The sequence below is a fragment of the Candoia aspera genome, chromosome 1 (assembly GCF_035149785.1).
Source record: "Candoia aspera isolate rCanAsp1 chromosome 1, rCanAsp1.hap2, whole genome shotgun sequence".
In the NCBI taxonomy this organism is placed as follows: domain Eukaryota; kingdom Metazoa; phylum Chordata; class Lepidosauria; order Squamata; family Boidae; genus Candoia; species Candoia aspera.
This window is the reverse complement of record NC_086153.1, coordinates 133,204,245-133,219,843: the sequence shown is the minus strand read 5'-3', so window position 1 is coordinate 133,219,843 and position 15,599 is coordinate 133,204,245. Positions and strand designations below refer to the sequence as shown.

At 37.5% G+C, this 15,599-nt stretch overlaps 1 protein-coding gene across 1 annotated transcript in view; it reads left to right on the top strand.

Moving 5' to 3' along the window:
* ARHGEF10 (Rho guanine nucleotide exchange factor 10) overlaps window positions 1–15,599 on the top strand; it is a 113,519-nt gene that overhangs the window by 16,243 nt on the left and 81,677 nt on the right. The window contains exons 3-7 of the mRNA XM_063313865.1: window positions 4,705–4,845; window positions 6,678–6,971; window positions 7,857–7,923; window positions 10,363–10,442; window positions 12,526–12,582. Of these exons, the coding sequence (XP_063169935.1) occupies window positions 4,705–4,845; window positions 6,678–6,971; window positions 7,857–7,923; window positions 10,363–10,442; window positions 12,526–12,582 (639 nt within the window). The remainder of the gene's footprint in view (window positions 1–4,704; window positions 4,846–6,677; window positions 6,972–7,856; window positions 7,924–10,362; window positions 10,443–12,525; window positions 12,583–15,599) is intronic.

Genomic DNA, 15,599 nt, shown 5'->3' with positions numbered 1-15,599 from the left:
TTCTTGGTAACACAAATTTCTTCCATTTAATTTTAAACATCAGTATAAAATGAGGGTAAGAATATAGTCCTAAGTATACTCTATGAGTAGAAATGTACTCAGAAATAAACAGAGCTATTATACTTGTTTTCCAAATGGCTACAACCTAGATGTCTACTGTTCGATAAATTTGAGAACCCTCTTATATGTTCTCAAAAAGGCCAGACTTTCCATTCTTAATCTTTCTTTTTTTGAGATGTTGATTGAATTTAAATAGATGAGGATATGAAAAGTACTTATTTCCCATTTAATTACTGCAGACATTCCCTTGTCATGGCTCCATGTCAAAAGCAGAAGTTAGGCAGGACCATGATTCAGATAACATTAAATATGCATGTGTTGCTAATCAAGTTCTGAGTTTTGTCTATGTTAAGTATTTATTTAAATATTTTTTTTGTTTTATTGCTCTGAATTGAGATCTAAATCAGAAAAGTCAGAAGAGATCCAAGTCAGAAAATGATAGCAGCTGATAATATTAATGTTTAATGCTGATTGAATGGTAAGAATCAAGACTTTGATCATGTTGAGAGTTATGAATAAAGAACAATATCATCAAGTCCTGTTAATTGCCACCACTGGACAAGATAAAGGTACATAGGATAAATAAGAATGATGCTGACTGGGACAGGGCAAAATCTGATCTTGCTGTAGAGTCAATCAAAATAAACTAAACGTTTAGCTGGAAGGATCAAGAGAAACTGACAGTTCCAGATAGCCTCTAGTATTGCTTTGTTCATTAGAAAGGCAAAAGCTTTGAGAACTTCCCCAAGGATGCTATTAAATAACATAGCTATCTTTAGCAGATTATAGACTTCATCTGTTTTGGAATCCATCTTTATTTAATATATTTCAATACCACTCCCCATAGGTTTACATTTGGATTAAAGTTTCTCTAGCAATATAAAATCTCTGGATGTTATTAGATCAGTTTTTTCCTAGTAAACACCCAAGTCTGACATCACTGATCTTTTGAAATATTCCAGATATAATTTTTAATTAAAAAGAAGCTTATCTAATGTCTTTGTGTAGGTATCTGTTGTCTTTCCCTTGCCCAGTAGTTTATTTCATGTACATACGTGTGTGTGTGTGTGTGTGTGTATATATATATATATATATATATATATATCATGTTATTAAATTAGTAATGTATTGTGAGCCAAGGTGCTAAATATTTTATCAGAGTTTACACTGAACTAACATGTAACTTAAAATTAAAGCACTGCATGCTCATAGTGGAGACATGTTCCATACAATGGGAATATATAGTCATAAGAAGGCAAGCTTGTGAATGTTTCCTGACAGGATTTGTTTGAACCCAGACTGTTCCTTTCAAAAAACCAAATTTGTTTATTGTTTTTGCCAGCATATTCTCATTCCTTAGTAAGTAGAGGAAGTAGATACTTTCCTGTAATAGATGTACAATCACTTTCATATCATTTCCATTATCTTTTAAAAGTACACAGGTTGTCAGCTAATATTTTCTTGAACTCTCTTCACAGGATTGAACTAGAGCGGTGTTTCTCAACCTTGGCAACTTTAAGACATGTGGAGTTCAACTCCCAGAATTCCTCAGCCAACTATGCTTGCTGGGAATTCTGCGAAGTCCACACATCTTAAAGTTGCCAGGGTTGAGAAAAACTGAACTAGAGTATACTTTTGAATTCTTCCTGACCTGAGCGTTCTTTCCATGGTTAATCTAGTATTCTATCCATTCCGAATATTTCTGGTTTCTTGCTGTGCTAGCCAGTCAGAGTCTTAAACCAAGAGTCATTTTGATGTCCAATCCTAGTTTTGTAAGAAAGTAACAAGGATGTTACTTCAGACATAACACTGACCAAGTAAAAGGGGAAGTTTTGACAGGAATGATTAAGAACAATTGGAAGGTATGTATGTTCACACCTACACCACTCCTGAATTAGCCATTAGTAAATCTAGATTTAAATAAAGAAATGCCAGAGATATTTTTCTTGCTACAAAGGTAGCTAGTGCCAAGTCAGTGAAGTCAGTTCCCAAATATGGAAATGCTAAGGCTTTTCACATACCAGTGTATATTCTACATTGTAGGGTTATTGTGGTGATGAAATGAAGGGAAATCCCTGGGTAAACCTGGAAGAAAAATGGGAAATGAATCAAATAAATCAGTGTATTTCAAACTTGGCAACTTTGGATGTGTGGACTTCAATTCCCAGAATTCCCTAGGCAGCATGCTGTCTGGGGAATTCTAGAGTTGAAGTCCACACATCTTAAAGTTGCCAAGTTTGAAAAACCCTGAAATATGTTTTTAAAAAATGTAACATGGAATTTAGTGAAGGAACCAGTGTTGTCAAGGTTTTCTGGCAAATGTTAACTTGTTTCCCTCCTTGCAATGTGAGTCATGAATCTCATCACCTTCACAAATAAACACGGTGAAACCTGCTCCTTGGCATATTTATTTAAAGTAAGTCCTCTTGCATTCCCTATAGCCAAAGGATATGAGAAGTGAGAGGCCATAGAGAAATAATACAAGCACAAAGCCAAAAAGTTGTTCTTCTATACTTTACATTCTCTTAGGTTAAAGCAAATGAGAAAAACAAGAATTTCCCAATCTGATAAATAAAAAGGGAAATTCTTTGATCATGCGGAGGGTGATCATGACCCTCACCCCCATCAGTCATCAAGATACCATCTCCTACAACAGTATTTTTCAACCTCAGCAACTTTAAGATGTGTGGACTTCAACTTCCAGAATTCCCCACCCAGCATGCTTGCTGGGGAATTCTGGAAGTTGCAGTCCACACATCTTAAAGCTGTTGAGGTTGAGAAACACTGACCTACAAGATTAAAGTAAGATTTTTTTTTCTTCTGCTCCCCGCTTTCTCTTCCCAGGGTGCTGAGGAGGGAATGAAATCTGCCAGATTCTGTGATTTCTTGGGGACTCCTTTTAAGGCATAAAGTAGTAATCATTCCTCCTAAGAGAGACTAACATAGGAGTTAGCAACATGGCCAAGATGTCATAAAGATTAAATTTTTTAAATTACCAAAATATTTATTTCCAAATCTTGTACAGTTTTTTTTAACTAAGTCCTTGGATCAGAGTCTGCAATCCAGGGCCCTAAGAAGTTGCAGAATCCTGTTTAAATCATTTCAGTAAGATTTCTTAAGAAAAAAGATTTCCTGCAACAACTTCTGCCTTACCAAAATCAAAATAAAATGGACCTTGCACGAACCAGAAATAGTCGTGTTTATATATTTGAACCAATGTTTTAGCAAGCTCTTTTGACAAAATCAAGAGTTGCTTTGATATGCATGTTGATTCATGCACAGGTAGATAAAATTTGCAGGAAATTCTGGTTAATACGAACATTGGGGTCCTTGGTATGCTTTTAATTAATTGTATAGTTATTGTAAAATGCAAAGAGAATGGAATTTGTTTCATCCAGATTGTTTCATCCATCTCATAATATCTGTTTCCTTAGAATAGTACATTCTGATGGCTCAGTTCCTCAAGGACCTCTATACTGAATGTTGCAACAAAGAAAACATTTAACATCTGCTACATTCACCAATTAGTTATAATTTTCTTGGTTGCCTTTTAAAACAGATTTATTCTGATTATTATAGTGTGTGAGTTCCAGTTGCTCAGTTTTTCTTTATTGTCCACTGTGGATGTTGGTTCAATCCCCAGAGACTTGTAAAAGAGGATATTTAGTTTTTACATTGAAATTCTTTTTGGTTAATGATTTTCTGAGGGCACAGAAAAAGATTTTAAACAGACATAAGAAAACTATATGATATGCTAGCAGGAATGTAATGTCTAGTGAATATTCTTTGTAGTCCTTAAGGGCAATAATGTCAAACAAGCTAATTAAGTAAAGGCATAGCTACAGTGTTAGTAAAATATGCTAGCTCAATTTGGGTGAAAAATATTGCAGGATGTTTGAAAGGGCTCAATTAGTTTCAGTTTTGCCAGAGGAATACGCAGAGCGTGTCTTAGGTGATGAGCAGCTAATAAAAAATTTTTATAGTTCAGGAAAACAAAACAGTTTTGCATGGGTGGCCTTAACTTTGTTATGCTTTTAAAAATATTGGATAAACTTAGTTGCTGATATGTTCCTTTCATAACTGTATTTGGGCCTTGCATGTAAAGCCTTAAGAGAAGTGTTTCTACTTGAAGGGAAAGGTTAATAAAAACATTATAAGAAAGTTTGATACGCAGACACACACAATTAGCAGGTTGAAAGTTTCAGTAAAGAAATTGTGAGCTGCCATAAAAATTCGTTCATTATGGTTTTCAAGAAGTGTTCATGCCATGATATTGGCTATACGGAAAATCACTTGATATGAAACAATTTAAATGTTGAACGTGTATTGGAGATTCATACTGGCTTTATGCACCTTTTGATAGAAGTGTAAGGATGCTGATCACTGAGATTAGATTGCCTGGATTCTTCTGTATCAGATCTGCTGAATTTTTAACATGTACTTCCTGTACACTTTCAACACCAGCTCCAGTCATCAATGTACATTATAATTTTGAAAATAGACATTCTTTGGATTTGAATTTAAGACTGATATGTGAAGCGTACTGAAGCCCAAATGTTAAGTGTTAAAAGTGTCATTGTTACTCATTTCATACCCATTGTTGGTGAAGGTTTTGGTTTGTCTTTTAAAATGTCCACTTTTTAGTTTTAGGAAATGACATACCAATCACTGCTGCTAATGAAGATGAAGAAGAAGGAGAACAGTTTGACTTTGATAGTGGGGATGAGATACCAGAAGCAGACAGACAAACTATTTTGCTGCTGCAAGAAGAGACAAATTTTATAGGTAAATGATTCCATGCAAAATAAGCCACAGGAATGTTAATTTTTTGTGAATATGAATTGCCTTTTAAGGTAACTCTCTAGTCCTTGCAAATATTCACTCCCCTGGGAATCATGGATTGAATCAGAAAGCAGTTCAGCCCCTCAGAAATTAAAACTGTTCATTGCATGAAAGCCTAGATGAGCTCTGTCCCAGGAAAAACTGCACATAGATTACTCTTAGGAACCTATGCATATAGACCACTTTCAATGTATAGATTCAGAGATTCACTCAAATGCCAAGAGATGCAGTTTTCTGGAATTCTCTGCCCTGCCTTCCATAAGAATTTGCAAGGGCAGTCCAAGATAGAAACTTATAGTATAAAAATTGTCATATTTTCTAATGCTCCTACATTAAATAGTAAGAGCTGTATAATTCAGGACAAGTCACTGCTTGAGTTGCTAAAGTTTTCCTATCTATGTCAGCCTGGTTCCCAAGAACCATGAATGGAAAGAAGTTTACAAGATTCAGGACTGTAGAAGAAAATTCTATTTTACTCCTGTACCATTTTTAAAATCTTAAGAGGCCTTTGGGGCCTGAAATGAGAGGTGGGGATTAGCTACAAATATTTTTATAGGTGTTATACAGAGGACCAATAATAATGAGAGTGAATTTAGGTGTCGTTTTAAACTAGCTTGCATACAAGTAGAATCCACAGTTTGAGCATTCAGTGTATTAGGCAAACTTTAGATTAACTGGTTTGGCCTCAAGATTTATAACAGAGTAGAGGTGTTGAGTGCTTCAAATCTGAAGAAAAAAAGGATGTGTTAGAGTGTACAGGGCACTTCTCTGCAATTCCTTAAATCTAATGGGTCTTTTCCTGGGATCGTATGGTGACTGCCCAAGTATGAGGGAGTTCTTTGGGGAAATGGTGCAAGCCACCAACAGACAAACTGATTTTATCTTCCCTATGTTTCCAGGGAGGCTGGAATTAGGAAAATAAGCAAGTTTGTTAAAATTTATATAACTTCTACCTTAGCACTTATTACTAAGCCTATGCTATATACTTACACTAACATCTATGTGCATATCCTATTCCTAAACAGTCCTGTAACAGTTCTGTTCTCCTTTGTTGCCTGAACTAATACCAAAATCTTTAGTCACTTTCAAGATGGTTGGCTTCAGCTGCTGTCAGCCACTGTTCTAGACTGCTCCTTTGCAGTTTCTCAGTCTGTGCTGAGGTGGGAAAAGGAAGGTACTTTACCGCCTGTTGGTTGGCTGTAGCTTCTCAGCACTTCTGCTGGAGTGGTGAACCTGCTGGTCTCTGCTTCTCCTTTCAGCTTGTCTACTGTTAGTTTGCTGGGGTCCAAGCCTGCTCCTCCTTCACCATCACCTTCCTGTTGAGTTGATGACTGCAAATTCTTCCTCTCTCCTTCTCCCACATGATATAAATCTTTCTCCAAACACACCCATGCTTTAGTGCTTTCAGAGTTTTCCTTTTATAATTGGAAACCAGGTGTGGTCCAGTGCTCTTTAGGCTGCCTTAAAGTCCCAGGGGATAGAACAAAGGGAAAGAAGAGCTCACATTGGTCACTGCAAGGCTTTTCTTCCCCAAGAAGTGAGCTGCATTATCCTGGGAAAGGCACAGCTGCTTTAAGGAGCCCCAGACCAGTACTATAGAATTACCCCATGTGTTCGTCAAGCACCTTTTTGCCTTCAGGTCTGAAGTCCAGCACAGTCCTAGAAAGTAGCTTGGTTTTGAAGGGAAGGAGAAGGCATATTGTAGAGGGAAGCTTGGTTTTCTCTCATTATGAGAAGAGTGGTTTTGACAGCAGCGTGTATCTTTTGTATTCAAGGGAATGAAAATCTAGAAAACATAGAAGAAACTGAGAAAATGCAGAGCACCAAAGCAGAGGGCATCCTACCACGGGTAAACCCATACTCTGTCATAACCATTTCGCCAGTGCAGGAAAAGGAGCCATTGCTGTCACCAGAGCCAAGCGCACAAGATGGAACTATAAGTCCCACCCTCTCAAGTGGATACTCGGTTCCGGTGCCTTGTGGCTATGCTGTGCCATCCAATTTGCCATTGATATTGCCAGCGTATTCCAGTCCTGTTATAATACGCAACCTATCTGTGGATGAAGAAGGTAGTGTGGAGCTATGGATGACTACATTCAAAAAGAAAGAATACAATTTTATCAATAGTCCTCTAATTTCTTGAATGTTTTGAAGCCTCCGTGTAATCCAAAGCTTTGCATATTGCTCAGGGGGTTGTGCTTTGAGATTTGCAACCCACAACGCAGCTTAAATATCATTGTTAATATCAGTAAGATTTCTATAGATTAATCCTACTGATATCGAATCTAATGGAGACGGATATGCTGACAAGCGGACCCTGCCATAGCGCGGGAATAACGCTAGGAAGAAGAAGAGTTTTGTGGAGTTGAGAACTTGTTTCTTTTCTACTAGAAAGTGTCTATTTTATTAGGATTGTGTTCTTAATAAACTTAAGAAAGAATTTATTAATAGGAGCCACCCCAAATCTGCTCTTCCCCCTCAAATTCTCTCTGCTTGGTTTGTCAGGCTTTTGGAAAACTTTGAAGGGTGTGCAAGAGGTATATGGGAAGAAGAAGAGGAAAAAAGTCTTTTTGCAGAAGCAGAAGTCTATTTATTTTATATTGGATTTCACTATATAAATCCTTATCTGTATTTCTCAGTTCTTTGAAATGTGGTGTCTATTCCTAAACTACAATTAGATCATATATTTTGCTAACAAGTTATAAAATGAAATGGGTTTTACATGTGTTCATAGAAGGATGTAGCATGTTCTATTTCATTTTGCTTACTTATATGAAATATTTATAATCTTTCCCATATCCAGGGGAGCTCATAAAATGTAGAATTATCAATGGAGGCTTTTAGAAAACCACTGAACTATATTTAAGAGCAGGAAGTTTTACTATAATGAACGTTAATTTAAAATGCTTTCACTTTAATATTACTGTGACTGAGAGATTGTATCTTTTCTTTAGCAAGTGTTCATATTACAGCTGAAGATGGTCATTCAAATTCTCAGAGTTCAGAAGAGCCTCAGAACAGGTAAGTCAAATACTTAACGACATTTATTGTGAAAGTACTGCAAAATTGTAGTCTCAGTGTATCTGGAGTTCAGTGAAGAAGGTGGCAAGTGTTTTAGTCTTAAACTGAGGACATCAGTAGGATTAGTATATGTTCAGGAAAAAGTTAATCCTTCCACAGTCCATCTTTTCATAGTCATATTCCACTTCTTTAACATTGCAGTTAGACAAGACCATGGCCTATAATGCCTGTCTGTTGATGGAATGATATCCATCTATGAAATAGATTCCTGCTCTTCTTCAAGCATGTCCAAAATCTGGTCCAGAGGACTGGTGATGTCTGATTATGTATCGTTGGATATAGGCTGGTATATCTATTGCTACAAATGCCTTATTACTTCTTTGAGGGTAGTCAGGCTGTCATGTCATGCCTATGATATTTCCAAAACTATCTATTTGACTATTGAACAAATAGTCAAAGATGCTGCACTAAATGAACTTTCTTGTCTAGCAGACATATGAATAGAGGTTTTATCCTTTATTTTCTCCTCTAGTACCTACTATATAGCAGATGCTCTTTCTGTGCAAAACCTGTTCTGTTCGTTCCTTCAGCCTGACTTTATCTGCACCTGCGCTTCCACTTGATTATTATTGTGACTCATTTCTGAGTCATCTTCAAAACCTTCCCTTTATAATATGTTTTATCTTTTGTAAGCAGTTTGGGTGGAGATTACCCATTTAGAGCTGTAGACAGTGCTTTTCAAATCAAGGTATTTTGAGGGGGGCGGCAATGAAAGGTAAACATTTGCTAGGCAACATGGACAAAACCAGATTCCTAAATTTAGACTTCTAGTGGAAACATACTGGCAATAATCCACATGGCCTTATTTAAACAAAGGCCACCTGGTCTCTTGAGTCTGTGAAAGCAAGGCCACTTTTGCAAACATTCATTTCTGGAAGAAAGTCCTCCTGTAATGGCTAGAGATTCTGTTTGTTCCTACCCTGTCTCTTCCTACTGACAGAGCTGCATATTAATCCATCTTTTCCATTTGTTTTGTGTGAAGGAGACCATGATGAAAGCAACCACTCTCAGTCTAGATCAGAAAGAGGGTTGAGGAAATGGTTAAATGGATTCTTCAGTAGCTTCTTGGCAGTCAATGCAATCAGAATGTGATTTTTCACACCTGCTAGTGAGTAGTAAAGATGAAGCAGAAATGTAGCACAGACCATTAATAAACAGGCTGCTTTTTACTAGGGTTCTGGAATACTTTGGATTTGATCTCCAAAAGGTGTTTCAGAGTGCCCAGGTCTGCCAGCATGGTACTTCCCTACAAAACTTTAGAGGATCCGCATCTTTTCTAGTTGAGAGATGATATAAAGTGTTGCACAGCCCTGTTTTATACATGCAAGGCCTTAGGTTGAATTAAGACAACATTCTTTACATTTTAGATGATGAATGAATAATAGTATAAATATAGGGAAGGTAAGGGAGGCAGCTGTTTTAAGGCCTGCTGGACTCCCCTTTTCATCCAGTCCTTGTCCTATACTTCAGCATACCTGATCATGTGGGGTAGAGCTGTAATGTCTGAACCGCAAAAATCCACGTGATCCTGTGATGGCAGCAAATAGTTAGATTCTTCTGTATCTCATTGCCATGTCTACTGGTCATCCAGTTGTTGTGCAGCCAAGATATAGTAACCCAAAATGCAGGGCCTCGGTAGAAAGGAAGGAGAACACTTCAGGGATTGCTGCTAGCTGCTTTCTTCATTTTCTCACTCTCTTCCTTCCTCCTTCTGGAGGAATGAGGAGAGGGAAGATAAGCATACCTTATTTGGTCTACAAAAATCTGGATTACCTCTAATCTAGACAGAGGCAAAGAGATATAGAAAACTCTCACTCTGCAGAGTTATAGAGAAGCTTAAGAGAGGGAGGCTGACTAATGAGGGGCTGAGCTGTGGGGGGGGGGAATGCTATGCAAATGTATGACTGTTTTCTAAATGGGAGGAGTGAAGCTGTCCCCCCTAAATCGAACAGTTGAGCATTACTTTAGGTGACTTGGGAGATGAGGGGAGATCTGTGCCAGAGGCCTTGTCTGAAAGCGTTGCATTGAGGCCCAGAGAGCTCTACTGATGTCCCTACTAAAAATATGCTTGTCTGTGTTCATTTTTTTCCTGCACAGATTTCACTTTAGCCCAGTGAATCAGGCTTGCTCGCCAGTTCTCTCAGAAGCAATTTAGATTTTTTGAAGCATATTTTAAGTAACAACAATATATTGCTGAGGACTACATTTCACTCTCTAATTTCAGTAACTTATATTTTAGTAATTAAATGGAATCCCATATTCCCTTAATCTCATTAAACTTAGTGGAGGTTCCAAGTCAACATGCACAAGATCGTGCTTCAAGTCCAATTGAAAACATGAACATTATCCTTATATTCTCTCTGTATGCTTAATTTATAGTGAAGATAATCAGGGGAGCAAAGATGAGAATGCCTTGGCCAAATGGGTGGCTGATCCTGCAAATACAGAGTGGATGGAGAGTGAGTATGGATGATCAACAGTTCTTCTGAAGGAATTTGTCGGTCTTGGGTCAGTGGCTCGAATTGCTGCTTTTATCTGATTGTTTAATTACAGTCTGGACCAACATCTTCTGGATGCCTGGACTGTTTTCATTTATTCAGATGATATTTACAAATTCCAAGTAGGGGATGTAAAATGCTCTGGAAAACATGATAGTCTGAGTATGTAATGAACTGTTTCAAGCAACTTGGGAGTCTTTTAATCTCAGAACTGTTCTGTTCCAAGTTTGAAAGGCTACTAAAATATTTGAAATAGTCTGTCTGGTGCTGGGGTGGGAAATTTCATGACATTTCAAGCTTGTAACAGTTTGAAAGATTATGTTTTGCACACCCTGAATTCAGAGATTGTTTCTCTGTTTGCAGGAATGCTACAGTAGTTCACAAAAATAAATATTGTATTATGTCCAATTATATCTTAGTATTCTTGAGGAAAAATTGTTGCTTGATATGGAAATGATTTACGTGTGCTAGTTAAGTGAAATAAATAAATGAAATTGGAAGGCATATATCTTGTACAAGTTCAGAAAGATGTAAACAAAGCCTGAAAAGCAAAATACTGCATTTGTTGTGTGTTTCCTTGTATTTCTTCAGTGAATCTGGAAAACCTCTTCACTGTAGGGATACCTGATGATTTAAACTTTGGAAATACTAATTTGAATTGACCTTCTGAAATAATATGTGCATTAGAAATTAATTTCCCTTTTTGTTGTAATTACACCCACTTCTTGGCTCAAAATCTCACCTACTAGTGAATATTTGTTCATTTTTTAAAAACTTTATACTATGACAGAAATGAGAAAGAACAAATATGAATTCATAGACATCTGAAAGTGTACTAGAAAGACAAGTTAAGCACATATGCTACAGTTTAAACAATGCTTCTGAAAAGGATGTAAAATAAAAATGGATTGCTTTCTGTAGCGTTTATACTTAGGCTAGATAATGAGGTATCGGTGCTGAAAATGTAAATTGTCACATGAGCAATCGTATAACGTGTGAAATCACAATATAGAATGTGCATTTTCAAATCTAAAATGCTTATTGTTTAATTTTTACAGAGTGCAGTTATGCAAATGTATTTATTAGAACATAAGTTTATAGCTTGGTGAAAGGTGAAAGGTCCCCTGTGCAAGCACCGAGTCATGTCTGACCCTTCAGGAGGATGCTGCTTTTGCGATGTTTTCACGGCAGACTATATCGGGATGGTTTGCCATTGCCTTTCTATTGGCAGATTGCTGGGAAAGCCTTTGGCCCAGGAGAGATCAGAAAAGTCACACACCAGGCATTTCTATAAAAATAATTTATTTACAGAAAGCAAAACAAAAGCAAAACATATTTAAAGGACTCGGCTCTCAATGAGAGCAGCCTGGCTTACTACATGCCTGCACAAAAGGAAAGAGGAACTAACAAGAAGTTCGGGTGAGTTCCTCCCCCCCCAGGTGATGCAACCATTTAACTCATGAAATGGAGACAATTAAATTCAACCTCTTCACTTTCCCAGTTGTCATCTTCCCCAACAAGCTGGGTACTCATTTTACCGACCTTGGAAGGATGGAAGGCTGAGGAAGGTTTCCGAGGAAGGTTTATAGCATAAGTATCCAAAATGCTTATTTAGATATATAAACCATAAACGTGTTCTAATGAATACATTTGCATAACTGCACTCTCTAAGAATTAAATCTTTGCAGATTTCTTTGCAAAAAAATAAAAGTATCTCAAAACTTTAGACCTTCTGCAGATATCTCATAATGCAAAGCAGAAATTCAGGACAGTGCAGAGGAAATCAAGAGGCTAGTTCTGAACATTCCTTTTTGCATCTTGTTAACTCACTTGAAGTTGTGAAGCAGCATCAGATGATATGCTTCTGATTAGAAAAAAACCCAGAATATGATGTGTGTGTATGAGTGTGTGTATTTACCATTATTTTATTGTCCTCCATAAGCTTTCTCTAAGTGTTTGTCTTACTAATTTTTACTATTTTTTAAAGGAATCTCTCCAATAATAATGCACTGAGGGTTTTTTCTTTTTCTTTTTTTGGTTTTAGATCCTCATGAAGTAATATATGATGATGTGCCAAGAGAAAATTCAGACTCTGAACCAGGTATAAGTTTAAATTCAACCTTTAAGATTTGGAATTACTAATATTAGAGGGGGAAATGGACATTCCAAGTAGAATAAATTTTTAGCTTTTCCCTACCTGTCGTTCTATTTATACTTATATATTTATCCTTATCCTTATATACTTGTACTTACATACTGGTCCTTATACTGTATGCTGTCGCCATATAGAATAGTGGTGCATAATTTCCAGGTTGAAGGCTTCATTTGGCTTTAGAATAGCATGCTGGGGACTATGCATCCAAACTGGTAGATGGGGCCAAGATAAAAATGAAATTTTATTTCACTTCATTTGCATATAATTAAAATTATTAAAGATTATTACTCTCCAGGCACATTAAAAATTATGATTTAATAATTGCTGGAGGTTTCTGAAAGTTCACCCAAGGACTCTGGGTTGTGCATCTCTTCTTCAATTTTGTGTTTACAGGCAGATCAATCCTTACTGAAGTGAGAAATTTAGTTTGGGGTTAATTTAGATCAGGGAAATCATTCGGAATGTGCATGTCAAGGTTGGAGTGCATTTATTTATTTATTTGTTGCTTTGTTTCAATAATTTATATGGCTGGCTATCTCATAGCAGTGACTCTGGGCAGCAGCTGTGTTCTGAAGAACCCTGGAACATTCTGTTTTTCTTTCCAACTACAGATAGACTCATCCATTTCAGAAGTGGTTATTATAGTTGGTAATTTTCAGGCAATAGTTTGTGGTCCAGAAAAAATATGGAATGTTCCAGTGTTCCCTGGAATGTTCTGTCACTGGAAGTTTTGTACTTCCCTAGAAATGATACCCAGCAAAAGGAGTAGTCACTTCTCAATTCAAAGGGATGGTCATAACATTTAAAGCCCTAAACCATGCAGCACCAGAACACATCAGGCAACGCCTTGCCAAAATTGAATCTGCCCATCCTGTTTGAGTTCTGTCTGGTCATTGAGGGAGGGTCTGTTGAAAGTTCTGTTGAAATGTTCAGGTTCTTTTGAAGGGTCTGTTGAAATGGAGTGTAGGTACCATGTCAAGCCTTCTCTGTAATAGCCCCTGCCTTACGTTCTACAAACTATGTGCAGAACTGTGTGCAGTTTCAATCCATATACCAGTTAAAGTTGTTTTATTTCAACATGCTTTTGGTCTCAGCTTATGGCTTTTCCTTTTTCCTTGATGTTCCATGCTGTTGCACATCATCCTTCAAATCAAATATCATATTGTTCAAGGCTGAGGGAGGATGCAGCCCTGTTGAAGTGGCACAAATACAATTCTCAGCAGCTGCAGCCACCATAACATTTGGAAGACCACAGAATGCTTAGTCATATGTGTGATGTTGTTGTGACACTATGGTAGACAATGTGATATGCAAACTCCTCACTCTAAGTAGTTCTTCCCCTCTTGTTATCATTACCATAAATCAGGTTGAATATGTATTATTGTAACAGAATGGACTAGCATTACCATCTCTTTTCATCCTTCATCTTATGCCACTTCCCCTCTCTTCTTTACACTAGGGTGGATGGGTAATGTTTTTCTAAACAAGTGAAGGGTTTGCCAAAAGCCAGTTTTATCTCAAACCTATTGTTTTGTGCTTTTGTATATTGACTTATATACAGTTTATGTCTACCATAACCCATAATTTTTTTCCGGGAATACTACTTCATGACCACTTGTCTGATGTGTTGATGCAATGTGTTGTGCTGTCTAGATCTTTCTTCTGGACTTTCATCTCTATATAGGTTATCTTTTATTGATCTTAGTTGTATTTCATACTGTTGCTCTCTGCCATAGTTCATTTAGTATGTTTAGAGTATTTGCAACCTGTTCATACTTTGTGTCTCACGTGATAAAAATCACTGCCAAGGGATGATTCCTTGATTTTACATTCAAGCATAGATATATTTTTTCTGAAATCCTATGTATGGTGACATTGTATGCCGCCAGTACCTACTAATGGGGGAAAAAATACACATACGCAGTAGTCTGACTGAAATCATTTGTTTTTAATCTCAGTATTTAGCTGGGTAGTTCTTTTATAGTGTTACCTATCTTAACCCACCCCACCTCCCTTTTGTTTATTTATCAAATTTGTAAAGGTTCCTAACTCTATGATGACTTTGAATGGTGTACAATATTAAAGACAGATTGAAATAATCAAAAGACCAAAAAATGAAACAATAACGACTGAGTGTTCAGTTGGAACAAAGCAACACACTATCTTTCACAAAACATTCCCCAAGGGACCCTGCTACCTACTGTAGCCTAAGGCCTGGGTGAAAAAAACCAAATGTTAAGAGCTTGTTGAATGAGGTCAAGGTAGGGGTCATACGGAACTCTGAGGATGCTGTTCCACAAGGCAGGTGCTATGACAGAGAAGACCTGCTTCCTGGGTCCCATCAAATGATTCTGTTTAATCAATGGGACACAAAGCATTTCAATTCTAACTGATCACACAGGATGGGCAGAAACTACAATAGATGGACAGTCCTTCAGGTAGTCATGCTCACTGCCATGAAGGTGGTAACCAGCACCTTTAATTCCACCCAGAAACCTAGTAAGCAGGGCAGTTCACAAAACAGATGCTAGATAGACATCCTGTGGCATGCCATAACTGCTTGTGCTGCTGCTTTCTGGACCAGCTATGGCTTCTATGTGATCTTCAAGGGTAGACCCGTGTAAAGCATGTTGTCTAATGTAGTCTAATGCAAGGTGACCAAAGCAATAGCCTTCAATACCACAACTGTGGTATCCCTCACCTGTTTGCAAGGGTTAGGTATTGGTGGCACTGTTTTACAGTGGCTCCATTCCTTCTGCAGTGGACAGTTCCATTTAGTAGCTGTTTTGTTGTTTATTCGTTTAGTCGCTTCCGACTCTTCGTGACTTCATGGACCAGCCCACGCCAGAGCTTCCTGTCGGTCGTCAACACCCCCAGCTCCCCCAGGGACGAGTCCGTCACCTCTAGAATATCATCCATCCACCTTGCCCTTGGTCGGCCCCTCTTCTTTTTCCCCTCCACGC